General features: G+C 44.4%; 2 protein-coding genes across 7 annotated transcripts in view; one reads left to right on the top strand and one right to left on the bottom strand.

The window, feature by feature from the left end:
- Positions 1 to 16,878, bottom strand: part of AKNAD1 (AKNA domain containing 1) — a 95,771-nt gene extending 78,893 nt beyond the window's left edge. For 4 of the 5 annotated variants that reach the window (XM_033916414.1, XM_033916416.1, XM_033916418.1 and 1 more), the window contains exon 1: positions 16,327 to 16,878. Coding sequence is in view for 1 of the 5 variants with exons in the window: in XM_033916418.1 (XP_033772309.1) it covers positions 16,327 to 16,341 (15 nt within the window). In the remaining 4 variants the exon portion in view is untranslated. The remainder of the gene's footprint in view (positions 1 to 16,326) is intronic. The other variant, XM_033916415.1, reaches the window with a different exon arrangement.
- Positions 16,878 to 23,357, top strand: part of GPSM2 (G protein signaling modulator 2) — a 113,417-nt gene continuing 106,937 nt past the window's right edge. Inside the window, exon 1 of one of the 2 annotated variants that reach the window (XM_033916419.1) lies at positions 16,878 to 17,016. The gene's annotated coding sequence lies outside the window, so the exon portion shown is untranslated. The remainder of the gene's footprint in view (positions 17,017 to 23,357) is intronic. The other variant, XM_033916420.1, reaches the window with a different exon arrangement.

The raw sequence follows: 23,357 nt of genomic DNA, 5'->3' as shown, positions 1-23,357 counted from the left end.
GGAGGAACTTGCTGGAAATGAAGAGAGTATCCTTCCCTGACGATGGAAAGGACCCAGAGGTCGGTGGTAATAGTCGTCCATCGCTGGTAAAAATGATGGAGACGACCTCCGATAGGGGGAAAAATGGGAAAAGGCAGAACGACTGAGGTTATGCTTTCCAGGAGACAGTCAAAAAGGCTGAGGAGCCTTGGGCACAGCAGGTGGCTGAGGCTTCTGCTGTTTCTGAGGATGTTGACTCTTGACAGGCTGACGAATGGCAGGAGCCTGTTTAGGTGGAAAACGCCGTTGGTAAATCAGACGTGACGGACGAGGAGGAGCTGGCTTTGGCTTAGGACGGAGAATAGACTGGAAAGACTTCTCGTGATCCGAAAGCTTCTTGGTTGCTGTCTCTATGGACTCATCAAAGAGGTCAGTGCCAGCACAGGGGATATTAGCCAGCTGGTCCTGTAAATTGGGGTTCATGTTGATGGTCCGTAGCCATGCCAGGCTTCGCATGGCCACCGAGCAAGCAGTAGCCCAAGCAGACAGCTCAAAGGCATCATATGAGGACTGAAGCAACTGCAGCCGAAGTTGGGATAAAGATGCCAGAACTTCCTGGTATTCAAAATGTGCTCGAGGATCCAAGTAGGACATAAACTTGGGAAGGATGGACAGAAAAAACTCGAAATAGGTAATGAATTGAAAATTGTAGTTGAGGACTTTGGAGGTCATCATAGAGTTCTGGTAAATGCGTCGACCAAATCTGTCCATCGTTTTGCCCTCCCTGCCCGGAGGGACAGTGGCATATATGTGAGAAGGATGAGAACGCTTCAATGAGGATTCCACCAGAAGGGAATGATGGGATAATTGAGCACTGTCAAACCCGTTATGATGGACCGTCCGGTATCTGGAATCTAACTTCCCCGGAACAGCTGGAATGGAATAGGGAGTTCCAGACAGCGGACAAAGGTTTGATCCAACAGCTTATGGAGAGGAAGCTTGAGGGATTCTTCAGGAGGTTGAGGGAGATGCATGGTCTCGAGATACTCCTTGGAAAATTTGGACCCAGTGTCCAGTTGAATGTCCAAATCAGCTGCCATCTGACGTAGGAAAGAAGAAAAAGACAGCTGATCAGCCAAAGCCTGGCCTCAAGAGGGACTCAAGGACGTCGAGGCTGCTTGATCCAATGAAGACGGGGATCTAGATGGAGAAAAAGACTCCACCGTGTCCTCGAGATCCGGCAGTGGAGGAGTCGAAGTGAACGGTGGAGAATACTGAAGAAAAGGCTGTTTCCGATGGGGTGAGGCATGCCTGGATGAGTGCTTCGAAGAATGTCTCAATCGATGATGCGAGCTGTGCCTCGAAGCAGGCCTCGACAAACGAGGCGAACGTGTCTTCGCTGAAGCCCCCAGAGAATGGATGGGGCTGGAGGCGGTGGAACGAAGCAGAGGTGGTTGGGTGGACGAACCACGAGGCACCCTCAAAGACTCGGCACCTTGCATCGAGTGCAGAGGTTCCAATGGAGGCACTCACAAAGATTCTACTCTTTGCATCGAGTGTATCGGTTCCAATGGAAGCATGGGCAAAGACTCTGCTCCTTGCGATGCATGCATCGATACCAGACCAGACACTCGCAGAGACTCTGCTCCCTGTAGAGAGTGTGTGTACAACTGAGGCACAGGAGGCGGCTTGACCTTGCAGGAGACCTCCGCATAGCCAGGCTGGATTTGAGAGAGAAGCTTCGGCCCCATTGTGGTAAAGAGCTGAATGAATTGCTTCTCCAATAAGGTCTGGAATGAAGCCGGCAAGGATGGATCCGCGTCTCCAACGGGACCACCTGCATGGGCTTCGTGCTCCCTTGAGCAGTGAGAGTGCTTGGACTTAGAAGCCTTGGGCACTTTAAGCACTACCGGGGGAATGGGCTGCTGCGCTATCTGACCTGAAGAGACAGAGGAAGGCACCACAGCCGGCGTCGAAGGCAGAGCCGGTACAAACGAGGCAGGTTTGATGAGGCTCGGAGCCGAAGATGTGGAAGCCTGGAGAGCTTCGGATGAGGTCGATGGTGAAACACCCTTCGATGACGAAAGCTCCATCGCAGACTCCATGCTGTAAAGCTACTCCCACAAGATGCAACGACGCTTGAAAGCACGGGCTGTAAGTGTTGAGCAAGGCCGGCACGATTTCGGTAGATGTTGAGGCCCAAGACACCGATTATGAGGGTCCTTCAGTGAAATCGCACGCTGGCACTTGGAACATTTTAAAAAACTGGTTGCAAGTTGGGACATAGGCCGAAAAAGCTCCGCCGCAAGATTGAAGCCGCGGGGCTGTGGCCACATGGCCTGCCCGGTCAAATGGATGGAAGAAATTTTTTTTTTTTGAAAAGCACGACGAAAATCAGCGATTCTGAGAAAAAGAACCCAAAACCGCAGACTTAAGAAGACACAAGTGAAAATACTTCACACAGAGAGTCAAAGACGGACTTCTCGGCTCCGCGGAAAAGTAAGAACTGAGGAGACACGCCCTACGCTGGGCAGGAAGGCACTCGTGCATGCGCGGTGCGGGCGATTCGAAACTTCGAGTTTCTTCAAGCAAGACTGCTTGTGAGGCATCCGTATCGGGGCTCCATTGGATCACGTCACCCACTTGTGAGAATATCTGCCTGCTTGTCCTGTGATAAAGTACTGAACTAAAATAGATAGTATATGCACAATTTTATAAACATTTTCTGTAAAGCTCTTGTGAGACTAAGGGCTTCTTTTACAAAGGCGCGCTAGTGTTTTTAGTGCACACACTGGATTAGCGTGCGCTACCTGAAAAACTACCACCTGCTCAAGAGGAGGTGGTAGTGGCTAGCGCGTGTGGCATTTTAACGCGCGCTATTCCGCTCGTTAAGGACTTAACGCACCTTTGTAAAAGGAGCCCTAATTGTAAGTTTTTTATAAATATTTTCCACCTAAACTGAAGCTGGAAAATAATAAAGCAAATCAACTTTAAAGAAGCTTCCTATAATTTAGAGCTCTATTATTCTCAATCTATAATCATTATAACAATGATTCCACTTTCACTCCTTGTCTAAAGCACTTTATAGACATGCTGCTCAATTTTTGTTCTCATTAGAACTCTACACAATGCAAGCACTAAAAAAAGACTTGATAGTGTTCAATAAATTTCTTGTATACACTCTCCTTTACTCAGCATAGTTCATGTTGCATTGGCATTTTATTTTGCATTTAAATGATATGCATATCTCTTTGTACTAAACGATTTTTCTCCTCTGAATTCTTTCTTCTGAATTACCCTACAAACCACAATTAAATTCTAGCAGGGGAAGAGACAGTCTTAGGATTGCAACCGCTGCTGCCATGCACCACCAACCTCGCCCCTCTCCAACACTTGGCTATCTGAACAGAGGACATATATCCTAATGGCACCATTCGTTCGACTCCCATGAGACGAAAAGGCTGGCCCAGAGTAGGAGTGTGCATAAAAAAATATCCGAGATGAACAAGCACAAAAAAAGTTGTTTTGTTTTTTTTTAAGAGTACAAACCAGTCCTACTGAACTCCTAGCTGCACATTCTTTCCTCCTTTCTTGTTCCTCTCTTCAAGTCAGAGTATTACTGTAACATGGGTCAGACCACCATTGGGAGATGATTAATTCAGGCACTTCATCAGGTAATAATACCAAGTGAGTCCTCTCTTTCACAAAGAATGCCTCCAATTACACATCTTGTAATTCTACCTGCTAAACTGAGCCAGTCTGTCTCTGACAGCACACATTCTATTGTTTTGCATTCCTTTTCCACTCTGCTTTTATTACCAAGGTGCCGTGGTTACAACAGACACATTTCCATTCTATTTTACACTAGATATATTATGGGTGGAATTTAAGGTTTCTTTATATTACATGGAAACCACACGTTATTATTTTTAAAGGCAAGAGCAGTATGCTTTTTACATTCCTTAGCAAGTATATCATATTTTTTGAAGCAGTGAAACAAGGCATCTTAACGTAACAGCTACCATTATTTATTTCTGCCTTGAACCGCAAGGTATTGGTGGAATAGAAATCACCAATGTAATGTAATGTAATATAATGTAATTTCAAAAGACAGAACTTAATCAACTTTCTCATGTGAAGAAGAAATCTATATGAGTTCTAAAGCTTAGAGAATTCTTTAGATTATTCTTATATTGGTCCAATAATATGTACCACAGCCAGTGGTATGTGACACCTGGGGCCCATCATTTTTGACACCCCCTTCATCTATTTGAAAAACATTATTTTTAGTAACAGTCCACACATCACACAACAGGAGTGTACCTAGGAAAAGGCAGCATCTTACATACTGCAGTGAGCAGTAGAACACCAATACACCCATTGTAAAACTAAACAAGCCAGACTAGTACAGATTGATCCTGCACAGTCAATGCTAACAGAGAACCATGTCTTTCGTACACACAAAATAGAGAAAACACCTTCACCCAGTATGAAATATGTAATCACAAGCTACCCCCCCCTTTTTTTTTTTACAAAACCGTATTGTGGTTTTTAGCACCGGCCACAGCAGCGTGTGTAGGGACTTCAGCACGTCCGAGAAGGAAACAATCTCTGCAGGTGTTTCATTAGTTGTAATGACTGCAGCGGTATCCTTGTCATCATCAGACTCTTGGTTGTTTGCAGTGTCCTTTATGACTGTACAGATATCAGAATTAGTGCTGTCAGATGATGTGGGCACATCGTTGTCAATGGCAACATACAGCTCAAACTTTTGTGGCGAGAGTCCAACTAGGAGTTCAATGGACGAAGTTATCTCATCAGATGTGTGAATGAAGCTTCTCCCGTTGATAGCAATTTGAAATCGTTGATGAGACTTGACTCCACATCTTCCATACCATGTGAAGAGAGTAGAGCACTGTCATGCAAGCTCAGCAGCTTGGGGCTGGATTCTATGCTTGCATCAATCACTGCCATCACATATCTTAGGACAAGCGACCTATAATGATGTTTGAAGTTGGCGATTATCCTCTGGTCCATCAGTTAGATCAAAGAGGTCGTGTTTGGTGGCAGAAATACGAATTTGATGTTGGTTAGTCGTACGTCATTGCTGTGTGCTGCACAGTTATCATTCAGCATTACAATGTCTCCTATGCCTTTTCATCAGATTGTCAAGCTTCTGCAACCATTCAATCCACAGTGTCGCCGTCATCCATGCGTTTTTGTTGCTTTCATATTCAACAGGTAGGCGTTTAATGTTTTTGAAGCACCGAGGATTTTGATTCTTCCCAATCACCAGTGGCTCGAGCTTTTCACTACCATCCATATTGCAACTGAGCAGCAATGTCAATCGTTCCTTTAGCACCTTGAAGCCAAGAGTTTTGCTGCGTTTGAAAGCCATTGTTCCATCAGGGATAGCATGCCAGTACAGGCCCATCTCATCGGCGTTGAAAACATCACATGGTTCATATCCTCCAATGACTGAGGTCAACACTTTCATGACCCATATTTTTGCACGAAACTCATCAGCGCCTTGTTTTTCACCATGCTGCTTCTTAAATTTTATGCCGTTATGAACTTTCCACCTCTCTAGCCATCCGTTTGTTGCTTTGAAGTCTTCTACGCCCAGTTCTTCGGATAGCTGTGCTGCTTTCTCCATCAGCAGAGGCCCACTGATTGGCAGTTGACGACTTCTAGCTTCAGCAAACCATCGCAGCAACGCCTGTTCAATGTCTCCAGCCTTTCCAATTCTTTTCCGTTTCCTGGTAGGATTGCTGTTGTTTTGCCAGTCTTTCAATATGGCTTGCTTTTTTTTGTGAATCCGAGAAATCTGGCTAGGATGAACGTTGGTCAAGTCTCTTTAAGACATTGATACATTCAGCCAAAGACAATGACTTTTGTCCAGCATGGTGGACACGTTCAGCCAGAGACAATAACTTTTGACCAGCATGGTGGACATGTTTAGCCAGAGACAATGACTTTTGACCAGCATGTGGACATGTTTAGCCAGAGACAATGACTTTTGACCAGCATATGGACATGTTTAGCCAGAGACAATGACTTTTGACTAGCCAAAGACAAAGGTTTTTCTCCACGAGATGCCATGGTGTAATTTCAAAAGTTCGAACACTTGGCCAGGCCTAGACTGCTGATCCGAAACATGTGGCTCATCAATGTGAGAACGTGATTGCTTTTAACCATAGTGAATGTAACGTGAACGCATAGAGGTGGGACCTATAACATCAGTATGCATAAGCAGATTGTGTGCTTATCAGAATTGCAATTATCCTGAGTTTGTCTATTGACTTTAATGTTAAAAAAACGGGACCATAGTGGTAGGCTGCGGATAACCGAAGCATGCGCTTAACCGACATGCACTTAGGTGGAGTCGACTGTACTGTATTTAGGACAGTACAAATTCATCCAGTTACTTATTCAGTTAGTAGTCTGAATATTGTTGAGACGTCCCTGGGCTAAATTATGCCTAGTATTCATTGCCATTGCTAAATATTTGGGTCTAATTTTCACAGCAGCAGCCACCATTTAAAAACACTTACCACCTGCAACTGAATATTTATCTGTCAGTTATTTAGAACACTAAGACATGTTTCTGCTCTCCATGATAGACCATCATAATACTTCTGAATATACTGATTACTTCCCTCAACACATATATGACAGTAAAATCATAGTTTATTTCTAATTTTAAATAGGAAACCTCAATCTCCTACTGATGAGTCATTTTTGAGCTGCCAATGTCATGACAGTGGATTCTAACATAGAAAACCCAAATACTGCTAACCTGCCAACATATCCCAGCTATATTATAAACCAGCAAATCAACTATCTCTATAATATAAACAAATGACAAGACCAGCTAGTAATTAGTATATAATTGCATCCTAGTAGTTCTCCAACAATTGCAAACCACAGAACATGAATGTGTGCAGAATGCTTACATCCTATATGTGCCTGCCAAACTGTCTTATTTCCTCTAATTAAAAGAGTTTCTTATTCCCCCCAGATCATTGTCTTTGAAAAACCTACTTAAAACTGCAGTGACCAAAAGTATATGATATGCACTGTAGTTGTATTTTAATCAAAACAGTATTTGTTAATAAGCTCCAGAATTAATTTACTCCTATATCGGTGTAGATATTAAGAACAGTAGCTTTTGCCTATAAGGCACTAATGTGTTTATATTTGAAATGCGTAAGGCGCATTTTACGTACAAACTGGTCCCTTTTTACAGCTTGTCTGACTTTTCATTGCACAGACTACGGTCTAGGGAAGCCCTTTAATATACTGATTGACTTCCTCAGTCAGCTTCCTAAATGCAGGTTCTTGGCCTGTGTCTTTATAAATCACAGACCTTAATCTCAGTTTTAGTCTAATCAGGAAGTTATGTTTTACTGGATCACTGGTCAATAATATTTCCTATCTCACATACAGCCCTCTGATACAGCTTTCACTTGAGTAAACATATTATCTGGGAAGTGGTTTTTTTTTTCTTCTAATAGCAGTTAACTTTGGCTATCAGGATGATTAAACTTCAAACTTTATTACCTAATGGCTATATTCTTAAGTTTGTCACAACAAAGTAGTTTTTCATAAGAACTGCCATACTGGGTCAGACCAACGAAAGATCAGGTTCTTCTTACCTTTGTTAATCTTCTTTCTTGTAAATCCACACTTTATTCCGGGACCAGTGGGTTATTTCCATCCACCCACCAGAACTTTGTAGGAAGCCTCAAACTTCAGAGGCCTCCCCCTCTTACTGCATCACTGTTCCTGTGAACATCAGTCTTAAAGCAGCCAGGAACATTTGTAGAGGATAAGAACTAGAGAGAAAGGGGAACGGGGACACTCCCCAACAAATAAGTCAATTCTGCTCATATCAACAAATGCAACAATGAAAAATGAGAGAACAGGTCACAAAACATTAGAAATCTGAATGACAAAACAGTGCTACAAGGAAACACAGCCTGCACTATCAGAAGGGGGCACCTGAACTAGGGACCCCCAAAAGTAAATGCTAAATCCATTCTGATGGCACTCTTATAAAGACTGGTCAGAAAACAGAAATCCAGTTTATCAGTACATGTAAAGGCAGACAATCGGCAAATCAGCAAGTAATAGGGCAGGTTACCAGAATAAAGTGTAGATTTACAAAAAAAGAAGATAGGCAAAGGTAAGAACCTAATCTTTTGTTCTTGTACAAACTCACTTTATGCCAGGACCAGTGTGACGTAACAGAGCACTCCTGAAAATTCAGGGTGGGACTAATGAGCCCACTGCCAAAACAGACACCAAAAGCAACATCCTGCTTGGCTGTCACATCGATCATATGCAAGGAGGACCAGGTAGTGGCCCTGCAAATCTCATCCAGAGAAACAGCCTATGACTCTGCCCAAGAGGACGAAACACTTCTGGTAGAATAAACCCACACCGCGAGGGGGGGGCTTCTTTCTGGCTAGTCAAGACCGCATGCTCAAGAGCCAAGCCATAGAACCAAAGTGGTCTGGATCCTGCATCGCAATTTGACCCTGTGTGAGTGGGCAAGAATTACAAGATAGCCAGAGCCCCCAATCCTGCTGGAGCTGAACCAAGTCGGCATACTATGGCTGCCTCGGCCAATTGGGTGCAACCAGGATCACTGGACCTCTGTGGGCTGCTATCTGTCTCAACAGATGCCTTATCATGGGTTACGGAGGGAAGACATATAGGAAACCTTCTCGTGGCCTGGGCATCCAGGCCTTTTCTGCCGGCCTCGTAACAGTGATTGAAGAACCAATCTTCTTTCTTGTTGGCTGCAGTCACCATGAGATTGAACGTGGGATGCCCCCACTGATCTACTATGCAATCAAATGCTCTTTGAGACAGAGACCACTCCCCAAGATCCAGAGTCTGACGACTGAGAAAATCTACTTGAACGTTGTCCACTCCTGCTATGTGCGCTATTGACAGCACCACAAGGTGTCAATCCACCCACCAGAAGAGAAGCTAAGTCTCCACACTCAGACAGGGACTCCTCATGCCCCCATGCCGACTGATGTGGCATTGTCTGAGAAGACATGGATGGCTTGATGACGGAGATAACTTTAGAAGTGGAGAAGAGCCAGACAAATAACCCAAAGCTCCAAGCGATTGATGGACCAACTGCGCTCTGAGGGCACCCATTGGCCCTGAACAGAGACAGGCATATACACCGCTCCCCAACCTTTGAGACTCACCTCCGTAGAAAGAATCACCCAATCTGGAGTGGAAATTTCCTGGATATCGAGAGGGGTTGCAATTACCATGCAAGACTGTTCTGCACCACAGTCATCCATGGCAGGGGTGCATGCAACGGGTCCTGCTGGGGGACTCCAGCATGAAAGCAGAGCATCTTGCAGCAGACACAGACAGGCTCTGGCCCAAGGAATCACATCAATCATTGCCATCATGGTCTCCAGAACCTAGAAGTATTGCCATGCTGTTGGGACCGGAGTGGCCAGAAAGTCCCTAATAACCTGTCAAAGCTTCTCCTGACGGAAGACAGGCAGGAACACTTTGTTTTGTCCCATGTGAAATTGAACTCCCAGGTAGTCCAGATCCTGCGTTGGCTCGAGATGACTCTTTCTGAAGTTAATCACCCAGCCCAGGTGCTGTAGCAACTGCACCACCTGATGAACAGCCTGACACCCCTCGGACTGCAAGGAAGCTCTGATCAGTCAGTTATCTAGATAAGGGTGAACCAGTTAGATGAAGATGGCCCACAGATGGGAGCACCTGAAGAGACAAAAATTAGAACGCCCCCAACCTCTGGAAGATCGGGATCTATTCACGGGCAGCGACTTGGGCTTGCGATCCTGTACACTGGCCATAAGGTCATCCAGACCCTGGCTGAACAGCAGCTGTCCCTTAAAGGACAACCGGCTCAAGGTCACTTTAGAAACAGCATCGCCTGATCACAGCCGGATCCAGAGCATCCTGCGAGCCAAAATGGAATAGGCAGAAAGCTTAGAAAGACTTTCAAGATGTCATACAAGGAATCAGCCATATAATCCCTCACAAGATTATAAAATCCAAGTCACAAAGTATCAGGATCATGGCGCAATTTGGAATGAAATGCCCCTGCCAAAAAAGAAAAGGCCGCCACCTTAACACCCACAGTCACCAAACCAAACAGACACTTGAGGACAAAATCCACCCGTCTGTCCTGAACATCCTTCAGGACTACACCCCCGTCACTGGGGAGAAAAGTGCACTTGGTGATCTGTGCCACTGAGGAATCCACCTTCGGGGAAGCAAACCGCTTGTTAAAGTCATCCGACATGGGATAAAGCCATGCCGTGGCGCATAAACATTTCAAGGGAGTCTCCCAGATGTCTGTAAGAATCTGAACGAGGTCAGGATGCTCAGGAAAAGAGGCAGATTGTGGGCTCTGGTCACACATGAAGGAACATTCTACAATGACAGGCTGCTCAGACTGCAGCTTTAATTCCTGGATAGATTCAGAGATCAAATCACAAGATGCATGTGCTTGAAAAATTTGCGCACAATGGGATCCTCCCCAAAATCAGGGGTTCCGCACCTATCCGGATCCTGGAGATCTGCCAGATCTGCGGCTGTCGCAGTGCTCCCCTTTGAAAGCAGAGGCATGAAAAGCGTATCAGGCGCAACTGTGGGCACTACCGGCTTATCTGCTGGCACCCTCGACAGGAGGCAGGATCCCAGTCCACCGGAGCAGGGGTCCCCATTACTGGCACAGAATCTGGCTGTAGGGAAGCAGGCAGAGATTTTCTAACCAAGTATGCCTGATAAAGCATATTAACAAAATCTGGGGATAACCTATCCTCCGAGGCAGGAGCCAAGCCCTGCGCACTAAATTTGGACTGATTGGAGGATTTACTTGGTTTATCTCCTGCGACATGCTTGCGTTTTGCCAAAACATCACCTGCGCTATCCCCAGGGCCCCTGACGCCATTTTCACGGGAGTTGAGATTGAAGATGCTAGAAGACCATCCTTGGAGGTCGACGGCACTGAATCCAGACAAGCCTCACACCCCTCGTGGGCTGCAGTGCATGTTAAACATGGCTGCGCATCCGACAGCCATCCACCGCAAATGAGACATGAATCCATGACATCCTGCCCTGGGGAGGTCATCTATGTGGTTTTCTTTCAAAAATGAAGTTGGCAAGTCTAAAATACAACTTTAAAATCAAATCTGGAAAAATCCAAGATGGCTACCGAGGGCCTATTTTGATTAAAAATAGCCGGGAAAATACAGCGAATCCTAAAAAATGGCGATTTTAGGAATGGGGAAGCATGCAGGGAAACAACCTAAAAACTCCTTTTTTAAAAGACACCCCCCCCCCAATCTTTGATTCAAGCTGTCAGCTGAACAGCTCACAGGGAGATCCTTTGCCTCCAACTTGCTGGAAAGCTGAACTTTGAATCTTCTGACTGCCTCACTAGCCTGATGGCCTCATGGCCGGTCACTTCCGTCACCCTCAGATATGCTGCACAGCACGCCTGGCAGAGGAATGCAGTCTGGCCCTGATTCCGGGTATGCCTCCATGGAACCACGCAGCCTGTTTTCACAGCTTTAGCAACGAGCGCTTTTACACACCCGATGCACAAAACAACTCACTGTACGTTTTTCCCCTCGATCGCCCCTTTTCCGATCTGGCCATGCATATTAGCTAAAACCCCATGCAAAGTTGCCAAGTGATTGATGCACTAACATCGCTTGGCTATGCAAAAAAACCCCAGGGGTTTTAGCTATCGTAAAAAAACGACTGGTTTAGATCTGTCAGTAACTGTGTTGCCGATAGGTCTGCCTGGAGAGGGGCCTTAGGCATCTGAGCCAATCAGGGCCGTAGGCTCCTCCCTTTGTATCCCATGTGATGCACAGGGAGGGCCTAAGGTCTGACATCAAAGCAAATCAGGACCTTAGGCCCCCTCCCCATGCATCACAGAGGGAGGAGCCTGCCCTGATTGGCTCAGATGCCTAAGGCCCTCCCAAGGAGGAGCTTAGGCATCTGAGCCAATCAGGGCCTTAGGCTCTTCCCTGTACATCACATGGTAAACTGGGGAGGGGAAGGCCCATCATTTTTGATGGGCAGACCTTGCTTCCCTCCAGTTCCCAATGTCTACCAAAGGTATGGGGGGAGTGGGGGAGAGAGGTTCGGGGAAGCATCCAGTGGCAGGAGGGAGTGAACATCCCTCCTGCCTTTCTTTTTTCTCAGAAGGGGGGAAGATAGTGAATGGTTTGGGGAAGGGGAGGTGGCACAGGGGTCCAGGACAGGGTGGGGGCATGGCGCAAGGGTATCCTGCAAGACAGGAGGGAGTAGGCATCCATCTTGCCATTTACACTGCCATGGGGGTGCTGGTATGTGTGTGTGTATGGGGGGGGTTTGTTAAAGAGGGCCATCAATGCAAGGGGCTTTTTTCTTTTTTTAATGGGTCAGATTGTGCATGTATAATACATGCACAACATCTGTGACATTAAAAAAACAGATGCCCTAACAGCAGTGCCAGGAAGCTGCTTCCCCTGTCACTGCTGTTAGGGCTCTGCACATGTAAATGATTTGCATGCAAACTTGGTAGTGCATCAATCGCTGGTCCGCATGTAAATGATTTGCATGCAAACTTGGTAGTGCATCAATCGCTAGTCCACAATCGACTGACTTTAGTGCATCTAGCCTAAAGTCCTGGTGGGTGGAAGGAAATAACCCACTGGTCCTGGAATAAAGTGGGATTGTACAAGAAAGTTCCATTAAGACTCGTATCCTGTCTGCTAGGATCACAAAAAGAGCAAGATTCATGCTGCTTATCCCCAAGTTTGGTTTGTGGCTATCTCAACTAGTGCTGCCCAATTTCCGATTCGAATCAATTCACCGATTCACTTCAGGTGAGTCGATTCAAATCAATTTTTTTTTTTTTTTTTTAAATCAGCCTTCCGATTTGGTGACTGACCCTTCCCCCTTGCCCTCTAAAGCAGGAACAGTAGCGCTGCCTCTTGCTGGCCAGCCGCTGCCGCTTCTGCTTTAGGGGGCAGCAATGTTCTTCCTAGTGCCTTTTAGGTGAGTGCCCAGCTATCATCTTGATTGCGAATCCTGATGCTGCTGCCGCTGCTCAAACATTTTTAAAAATCCCTCTCACTGGCTTGGGGATTCCCCAGGCTGACTCAGCACAGCTTGAAGAGCCATCGGAAGTTCAGTGTTCGACTCCCGTCTCAGCCTTTTTTTTTAAGCGCCAGCAAGTGACTTGAACCCATGCTCCAGGGCTCTAACGGTAACACTGAGCGTGCCGGCTTCCCTTATTCTCCTCTGAAACCAGAAGTTATGTGTGGGGGGGGGAGGGAAGAGAAGGGAAGGGAAGCAGGCATGCACAGTGTTACCGTTAGAGCCCCGGAGCATGGGTTTAATTTGCTACAGGCTAAGGCGGGAGATAGGGCAGGGAGGGAGGCTTACAACTTGCTGCTCTTGCTTTCCTCGGGCCTTCCTCGCTTCTGGGTCCTGCCTACTTTCTGTTTCCATGAAGGCAGGACCTGGCAGCAAGGAAGGCCCGAAGCAAGAGCAAGTTGTAAGCTTATCTTCCTGCCCTATCTCCTGCCTTAGCCTGTAACGAATTGTGAATGCTGCACTACCGGGGGGTGGGGGACAAGAGAAATGCTGCTGCACCTATTTGGAGGGGGGAGAAATGCTGCTGCTGCACTCAATTGGGGTGGGGAGGGAGGGGGAAGAGAAATGCTGCTGCACCCAATTGGGGACAGAGAGGGAAGGAGGGAGAAGGAAGACCAGGGAAGAGAGAGGAAATAGAGATGCCAAGACCATGGAGGGAGGGAAAGGAGATACCAGACCATGGAGGGGGAGGGAGCAATGTCAGGGCATGGGGGGGGGTACAGAAGAGACAGATACCAGACTAGGAGAAACAAAGGAAGGAGGGAGGGAGAGAAAGGAAGGAGATGCCAGATAACGGAGGGGGCGATGGAAGGGGAGGACAGAGATCGAAGATGGATGGTTAGCATGAAGAAAGAAGGAGACCCTGGCAAGCGAGTTATCAGAAGACAACCAGAGCCTGGGACCAACATGATTTGAATAATGACTAGACAGCAAAAGGTAGAAAAAATAATTTTATTTTCTGTTTTGTGGTTACAATATATCAGATCTGAAATTTTTTATCCTGCCAGAGCTGGTGTTAGACCACGAACGTGAGAGGAAAAGTCTTTTTTGTTTGTTTATTTTGTTTACATGACATCACCAGTGTGGGTAGGAGAGGGCAAAGGGGGTGAAGAGGCTATAAAATAAACCCAACAGGATGTTTGAAAAAAAAAAACACCCAATTGGGCAGGAAAATCAAATCGAATCGAAAAATCGATTCAATAGGCTGAATCGAATCGAAATATTTTTTCCTGAATTGGGCAGCACTAATCTCAACCTTAGTCCTGCACCAGCATTCTTCAATGCAAGGCTTGAGGGTCAGTGGCTATGCCCATTCATTCTTCCCTCTCTACTTAAAGAATGACAAGGGGATGGTTTCTCATGGTTAACCGTGAGGACGGGGACAAATTCTGTTCCTGTGTAATTCTCTACAAACCTCTTAGCACAGGAAAGCCTTGAAAAAGATTGGATGAAGACATAAAAATAAAGAATCCAGTGCAGATCAGAGGAAAATACATCTTCTCCACTCACTTGTAGAAGTACATTTTCTCCACTCACTTGTAGAAATTAAGACTGAGGAGAGGGGTAACTGCCCAGGGAGACAAGAAGGTGGAGCTGAGAAAAATGATTGACATCTACAATACATGACAATCAGGCTTCCTCTGCTCCCATGATGAAATACGCCTTCAACTACACTTCCCCCTCCCCATTCGTGGTTTCGACACTCGCAATTTCACATATTCATGATTTTGGGGGGAGGGGGAAACCCCCCATAGTATAGCACGTTCCCGCCTCTCTCCAGCCTTTCCTCCCGGCATCCTGGCCTTACCTGGTAGTCTAGCTGGCTTTTGGGGCAGGAGCGATCTTCCTACGCTCCTGCCCCATGTAGATCACATTAGGAAATGGCTGCCGTGAGCTCCTGTCGTAGTCTCGAGAGACTACAGGAACTCACGGCAGTCATTTCTTATTGGCGATTTGCACGGGCAGGAGCGTAGGAAGATCGCTCCTGCCCTGAAAGCCTGCTAGACCAAGTAAGGCCAGGATGCCGGGGTAAGGCGGGAAGGAGGCGGGGATGGGTCAGAGCTGGACGAGATGATATTCACGATTTTTCCCTATTTGCGGTCCAGCTCTGCCCCTATCCCCTGCGAATACCGAGGGAGAAGTATACAATCTGCCAAATAACGTTCCTACTTTCCCACTTCATACCAAGCCACTGGAATCAACTGACCCTGAGCTTTAGGAAAGCTATAAAACCAAACCTCTTTACCTAACTCACTTGCTTATAGCCAGTGGATTACAAAGAAATTTAGGGCTCCTTTTACGAAGCCGCTTCAGCACGTGTGACTTTTAATCCTGCGCTAGCCAAAAAACTACCCCTACTCAAGAGGAGGCGGTAGTGGCTAGTGCGGCCAGCGGTTTAGCGTGCGCTATTATGTGCGTTAAACTGCTAACGCGGCTTCGTAAAAGGAGCCCTTAATATTGGTATTAGATCCTCCGTATGTGTCACGTTAGAATAAAAACTTGTATTAAAAAATCTTGCACTGTAACTATGGCAAATTGTAAGCTGTATATTGGTATTGGATCCCTAGTATGTGTCGTTAGGATAAAAACTTGTACAGTATTGGAAAAATATGTACTGTGGCTATGGCAAGTTGTAACCAGTTAACTGTATATAGTATTATGTAGGTTAACCTGTAACCCGTTCTGAGCTCGTTGGGGAGAAAACACATTAAATAAATAAATGCAATCCAAGTAGCCAGTTGGGGATGACAACACATTTGTAAGGAATGGTATGCTGTTTACACAGGAAATTTGTACAGATCTCTAGAAACCAGGGTACAAATCCCATTGATGCTTTCTTATGAGCCTTGGCAAGTCACTTAACCCTCCTCAGTCTCAGGTGCAAGTTTAGATTGTATGCCCTTTGAAGACAGGAAAATTACAGTACTTACTTTCTTTACCTGTATGAGAAATGATGTGGTGGCTGTGTTAGTCCACTCTTCAAGGTAATATATGTAGTAATTAAAAAAACAAAAACAAAAAAAAACATGAAGATAAAAAAAATACCCTTTTTATTGGAGTAACAATGTAGTTTATGAAAGACAATCATAAATTACATTAAATTAGTCCAATAAAAAAGGTATTTTTTTCCTTCATGTTTTTTTCCCTTTATGGTTTTGTTTTATTTCTATAATTTACCTGTATGTAACTCATCTCGAGCTATTATTGAAAAGTAGCGAGTTAAATCCAAATCGCCTTCCTTCCCGTTGGTCTCTTATGACAATTCTTTTACATTTGGCTTATACTATAATCCTCTGTGATAACCAGACCTTTACTTAGAAGCTGCAACAAGCCGGCAGGCATTATTATACTTGTAGGACTCCTGAAGACTAGCATTTTGAACTTTCAGTACTACTGCCCTGGCTAAATAAATCAGTGTTGAACTCCACGTCACTGCACAGTACAAAAGCTGCGTTGTGCGTTTCTTCGTCTCTAACTATCCAAACCACATGTCCCCTTCCGTTCTAGCCTCCTCCTTTCCCACGCCTGCAGCGAGCACGAAGAATTCCACACCCCGACTTACAAGACTTCAGCGATCTTGCTTCTCAGCAACGTCCACAAATCACTATCCAATCAACCTTAAGCTGGTAGTCCACAGAGCTCCCGTCCACTTCTCTCATTGGCCAATCTAAAAGACGCGGAATTTTAGGTCTTTGTTGGAGCCCGAGTTGTACGCAGGCGCGGATGAAGTGTGGGGGTGGAAGGATTGAGAGAGTTCCTCGAGGTTCCTGCTCGCGATGGACTTTTGAAGTGTCGGTGCGGGGAGCGCGAGCTGTATCCCCTGGGCTGACCAGTGGAGGTGGGCTTTTCGCTGGTTCTGGGAAGGAGGTGAGCCCTTGTGTTATTCGCGGTGGTGTCTGCAGACAGTTTGTACACCCATTCTCCGGTCCCAGACTGAACAGTATCTTTTTTTTTTTTTTTTTTTTGGGGGGGGGGAGAGGCTTAAGATATGAGACTTTTACAGTGACTTTTTCTGGTCAGTACGAATGATTTTGTGATGAGGAAACAAATTAACTTCTATACAGTACCGTCTTGCCATTTGGATCCTTGGGGGGGGGGGGAGTGAAGGAGGGGGGTATCCGCAAGAGCACTGAAGTTCCTATACAAACTTCCTGACAGCTGTCTGTCCCCCTTTGCTGGTTCCCGTGAGCTGAGTGAGTTCGGTGAACAAGGTAAAATGGAGCGACGCTTCAGGATGGTTTTCTCTTATGGCTCGTAACACCCCGTTTCAGTTTTAAAAAGTATTGGTAAAGAGCGATGTTGATTTCAAAATCCCGAAACCCTTAGGCGAGGGTGTAGCAGCTTTAATTATTTCTTCTGAAACATGTAAAAATGTACTGCAAATGTAATGTCTTTTTTATTTTTTTCATTTGGCTGGTAACAGGCCCGCTGTAACTTTAGTATAGGAATTAGGAATCTTTTTATTTTTCATTAAAAATCTTTAATTAGATTAGTATTCAAAAAGTGTTTGTGTAGAACCCCCTAGTGCTGATGTGATGCAATTACATTACACACGTTAATTATTACAATTAAATGTACAGTATGACATGTTATAATCACAGTCAGATGTTTCAGTACACTAGTGGCCAAAATTGTGGAAAAACTTCCAGTTTTTCAAGATCGCAGGACTTTATTCAACTGTTGCTCTAATTACTTATTTAATCCTGCAATGTTATAAACATTCTTTGATTGTTTATAAACATTACAAGTAGTGTTTGTGTGGTAATTTTGTGGTTAGGATTGACTTTGAATGATTTGACCTCCAGAAAGATAAGCAATTGGTTGCATTTCTTTTGATATGTATTGCTTTGATTTTGAGTGCATACAGTAGGTTGTTGGTGTTTCGTTTAGATGCTCTGATGATGTTGTCACAGCTTGTGGGTGTTGGATTGACTTTTAGTGACTTGACCGCCAAAAAGATAAGCAATTGGTTGCGTTTCTTTTGATTATATATTGCTTACATTTTGAGTGCATACAGTACAGTAGGTAGTGTTTCGTTTTGATGCTCTGATGTTGTTTTCACAGCTTGTGGCTGTTGTTTAAAGGCCCATTGTGCAACATGACAAAACTTGAATTGCTATTTTTCATTAATTGCAATTTAGTTGACTTAAAAGAATATTAATTGTCTAAATACACTAAAATTACATCTACATGCTAAATTTTGCAGAAGAGACTTGACTGGTTGCCTAAAAAGAGAACAAAAGTCATAACTTAAATGAAGGCTAAAGTTATCAAAAGATTGCAGCCAAAATTAATTAAGGTGTGTCACCAGCTGGGGTACTGAATCTTTGCAAGCGTTTTGAAGAGACTACACTTCTCTGTATTCGCTGTGATAGGGGATTAACAGACCCACAAATACAGAAAAACCATGACTAACTTTTTCATATGTTATTTGCTGTTTTCTATTAAAAACCATCGTGAACATGGTGAAATCTCGAATAACATGGTGGAAGACCTGACCTGTTCCTGAAGGAAAGGCAAAACATGGTGAAGAAAATGCTGGGAATCAGCAATTTTCTCTGTAAACGCTTGAAATCAGCGATTTTTCTATGCAAGCTGATGTAATTTGGGGGGAGGAGCCAGCAAGCTAAAAACTGCAAATAATCGAAACCGCAATTGCTGAAACCGCGAATATGGAGGGAGAAGTGTAGAAGCATCAAAAACAAGGATGGAAGGGGCCCAAAAAAAGGTTACAACAAACACCTCAGACTGATAGAAAGATAGTGAGAATAACTAACGAATTGGAAATTAACTTCTGCTGACATCAATAAGTCACTGGCCAAAACAGGAATGTTGGTGTCAGGCCAGACAGTTCACTGGAGACTGGTGAAAGCAGACCTTGAGCAAGAATTCCCAGGAAAAAGCCCTTTCTCAACGCAGTTCAGCATTGTAACATTTGAACTGGGCTAAAGAGCATGCCAGCTGGACCACAGAGCAATGGAAGAAGGTGTGGAGTAATGAGACCCGAATCTCCATGTTTGTCAGTGACTGGGCAAGGACTCTTTTCCAGAGTGTACTTCTGCCACCATGAAGCATCCTCTGAGTGTGATGGTGCGGGGCTGCATGTTCAGAGATATTGTGAGTCAACTGCAGGTGTTTGATGGAGTGATGAATGCTGACAAATACATAAAGGAGGTTCTTCAGCCCAAAGGTCCTGCCCTCAGCCAGAGACACCTTTGCCAGTTGACCATTCATTTTTAAACAGGAAGGCACCCTATGCCACACAGCCAAGAAATGCCTCTCCTGGTTTAAAGAGAACAAGGTTGAGTTGCTGGACTGGCCAGGAAACAGCCCAGATCTCAACCACATTGAGAACCTCTGGGCCAGATTAAAGAGAGCAGTAGTGTCAAAGCAACCATCCAACAAACATGAGCTGATAGCAGCAATAATCAACTCCTGGTTCCACATAACATCTGTTGATCGCCAAAGACTTGTAGACAGCATGCCAAGAAGATGTGAGGCAGTAATCAAGCTTAAGGGATATCAAACACACTACATGCTATTCACCGCTGTTGCCTGGACTTCCTTTCTTCTCATAATAGTCTTGACCCACTTCAATCGGGCTTTTGCCCTCTCCGTTTTACAGAAACTGCCCTTGCTAAAGCCTCTAAAAACCTGTTCCTGGCCAAATCCAATGTACTCTACTCTATCTTCATTCTTTTTGATTTCTCTGCCTTCAACACTGTTGATCACTACCTCCTTCTCGACATGCTGTCCTCACTGGGATTCCAGGGTTCTATTCTCTCCTGGTTTTCTTCCTATCTCTTTCATCGTACTTTCAGCGTATGTTACAGTGGATCCTCCTCCACTGCCATCCCACTGTCTATTGGTGTACACCAAGGCTCTGTCCTGGGCCCTCTCCTCTTTTCCATATACTGTATACCCACAGTCTTGGTACAATGATCTCCTCTCATGGTTTTCAATATCACCTCTATGCTGATGACTCCCAGATCTACCTCTCCACACCAGATATCTCTGCAGGAATTCAGGCCCGTATCTCAGCCTGCCTGTCCAACATTGCAGCTTGGATTTCTTATCGTCATCTCAAACTGAATGTGGCTAAAACTGAATTCCTTATCTTTTCACCTAAACTCACCTCTCACCATTCTCTATTTCTGTGGATAACACTATCCTCATCCTTGTCTCATCAGCTTGCAGCCTTGGGGTGATCTTTGACTCCTCTCTCTCCTTCTCTGCTCAGATCCAACAAACCGCCAAAACCTGTCGCTTAATACTCTATATTATTAAAATCTGTCCTCTCCTCTCTGAACACATTACCAAAACCCTTATCCATGCTCTCATCACCTCAGGCTAATACTACTTAAATGTACTTTTCTCAGGCCTCCCAAGCACTCCCCAAGCACCCATCTCTCACCTCTTCAGTCCATTCAAAATTCTGCTGCACGACTCATATTCCGTGAGAGTCGCTATTCTCACATTATCCCTCTCCTCAAGTCACTTCATTGGTTCCCCAGACATTTCTGAATACAGTTCAAATTCCTCTTACTGACTTACAAGTACATTCACTCTGAAACCCCCCTAAATCTCTCTTTACTTATCTCCCCCTATGTTCCTCTCCGTGAACTCTGTTCATTAGGCAAGCCTCTCTTATCTGTACCCTTCTCTTCCACTGCAAAACTCCAGACTCCGTCCCTTCTTTCTTGTCGCACAGTATGCCTTGAACAGGCTGCCTGAATCAATCCGTCATGCTCCATCCCTAGGAGTATTCAAATCCAAGCTAAAAGCCCACTTTTTAAAAACTACTTTCAACTCTTTAACTCCCACTCACTGCTGCCTGATACCTATACCCACTGTATCATTTCCTCTACCATAATCTCCCCAACCCTGAGATGTCCTGTCTGTCTAATTAGATTGTTAGCTCTTCTGAGCAGGGACTTTCTATTGTATGTTAAATGTACAGCGCTGTGTACGCCTTTCAGTGCTATACAAATGAAAAATAGTAGTAGTACTAGTGAGACTGATGAATTCATCGGATAACTGAACAACTTATCATTATTAGCTTGGGTAGCTTATGAACAGCATTATTTTTGTGAAATGTGCCAAATATTATTCTGGTCTTGTTAAGTGCTTACAAAGTTTCTGTTATTAGTTGAAAATTTATGAATTAAATACAATTATGATGTTTTAGCCATGTTTGTTTTTACAAAGCATAATGCCTAAAATGTTAGGTGTTTCCACAATTTTGGCCACTAGTATAGGTTTCCCCTTCAATTCACACCTACACAGAAGTTTAATTTTTAAATATTTGTATTTACGTGTTGCAACTTATAAAAAATAACAATTGAGGATGAAAGAAAACAGGCGATTAGATTCACTAAGGACACCAATCGTGTCCCGACCACTTTGCGACCCTGACCCGATTCACAAATCTTCTGGCCGATCCTGTCCGCGCATGCAAATGAGGGAAATGGCATGCAAATGTAGGAAGGCAGTGATTCACCAAACAATTTAAGGAACACTGACTGGGCTGGCTAATCAAAAAACAGAAGTGACTGCTGAGGACCAGTCGCTCATGTCTTTTTCCTGCTGTTTGCCGCACTAAAATCCCTGCCCTGCAGCAAAAACCCTGCTCTCTGCCACCCTACCTGCAACTCTGCTGCTCTGCTCTCGCCCCCGAAAGGAAGGCAGGTCGCTCCTGCCCTTGCAGAGCCGCTAGCTGATTAGTACGTAGGGGAGGCGGGAGAGAGATAACAATAATTAGAATCAGCTGGAACAGGAGGCGGAGGGAATCCACTCCCTGTCCTGGGATCAGTAGGGTGGAATTACTTGTAGTCTGAATTGGCTACTATTAGAAATAGGATACTGGGCTAGGTTCACCATTGGTCTAGATATTGGTATGGCTATCCTTATGCTATATTACCTCAATTTTACATACAAGAGTGTATTAGAAAATATGACCCATTCTTGGTATTGAATATCAAATGTTCTTAGCAGGTGATGTCTGGCATTTGAATAATGAGGTGTGAGTTTCCATCATGCACTTCTCTCAGGTCGGAGAGGTGGAGTTTTTTAGTGAAATAAATTAAAGCAGATTTAATAAATTAATTGATAGTTTTCACTTAAAAAGAAAGCACACCCAGCAAAACATAATGGATTCATAGGGTGCCTCACCTACACATCAGTTGTATCTTGCCTGAGGTTCTAAAGGCATGAAAAGAATGTGGATAGACCTGTAAAGTTGTGTGCAAAAGTTTAGGCCTGTCAAGTTGTATCTTTCAATTAATCCCTACATCAGTGATTACCAAAGTTGTCCTCGGGGAATGCCACCCAGTTGGGTTTTCAGGATATCCACATAGTATGCTAATTTCTCTCATACATGTTCAATGTGGATATCTTGAAAACCCGACTGATTGGGATTCCCCTAGGACAGATTTGGAAATTCTTGCCCTAAATGAACAGAAGATGACACCATAACTACATGGTTACAAAATTAAACACTTTGTTGTAAATTTTAGTGGATAGTTAGCTATTACAGCCTTGGGTACATACATCTCTTCATAAGGGAGGTTAATATATATATATTAGCCACATTTTTAGATTTAAAACCATAAAACAATGAATGTAGCAAGTGCAAAGGTTTAGACACTATTTCAGTTCAGATACGTGATTTTTAGCTCCGATGCTCATAGTAATTCTGTGAGTGTTGGAGCTGTTACTGCCACGGCTAGTGCTAAAAACCGCGATAAAATTTGGTAAAGAGGGGGGGGGGGGGGGGGTTAATGACGTATTTGGCAGAAATAAAAAATGTCAACTGCTATAGATAGCTAAGAAGTTTTGTGTTCTTATGTTTTTGACATTTTTCCACTCCTAGCAGATCCAGGTGGATAAAAATCAATGATTTTTAAAATGGTTTCTTTTTTTTTTTAAGTTACATTAGATTTATAAAAAATAAAGTGCTTTTTATTTTTTAGGAAAAATCTATCTAAAGATGCCCCCTCTTCTACAAAACCACGCTAGCGGCTCCGAAACTCAAAGAGATTTAAAGGGTTTTGGGGCTGTTTCCACACGGCTTTATAGAAGAGGGGGGATAGTTTTCTATTTTAAGATAACGTTATATTCTAAAAGTTATTCATCATGAAATTATTAGGTTTTAATTATGTAGCATGAGTCTATTCATGCAACAGTTAAATTTTTTGGTAAATTTCTAT

This window comes from Geotrypetes seraphini, chromosome 12 (genome assembly GCF_902459505.1).
Source record: "Geotrypetes seraphini chromosome 12, aGeoSer1.1, whole genome shotgun sequence".
In the NCBI taxonomy this organism is placed as follows: Eukaryota; Metazoa; Chordata; class Amphibia; order Gymnophiona; family Dermophiidae; genus Geotrypetes; species Geotrypetes seraphini.
The sequence above is the reverse complement of the archived record's forward strand: the minus strand, read 5'-3'. Positions and strand labels throughout refer to the sequence as shown.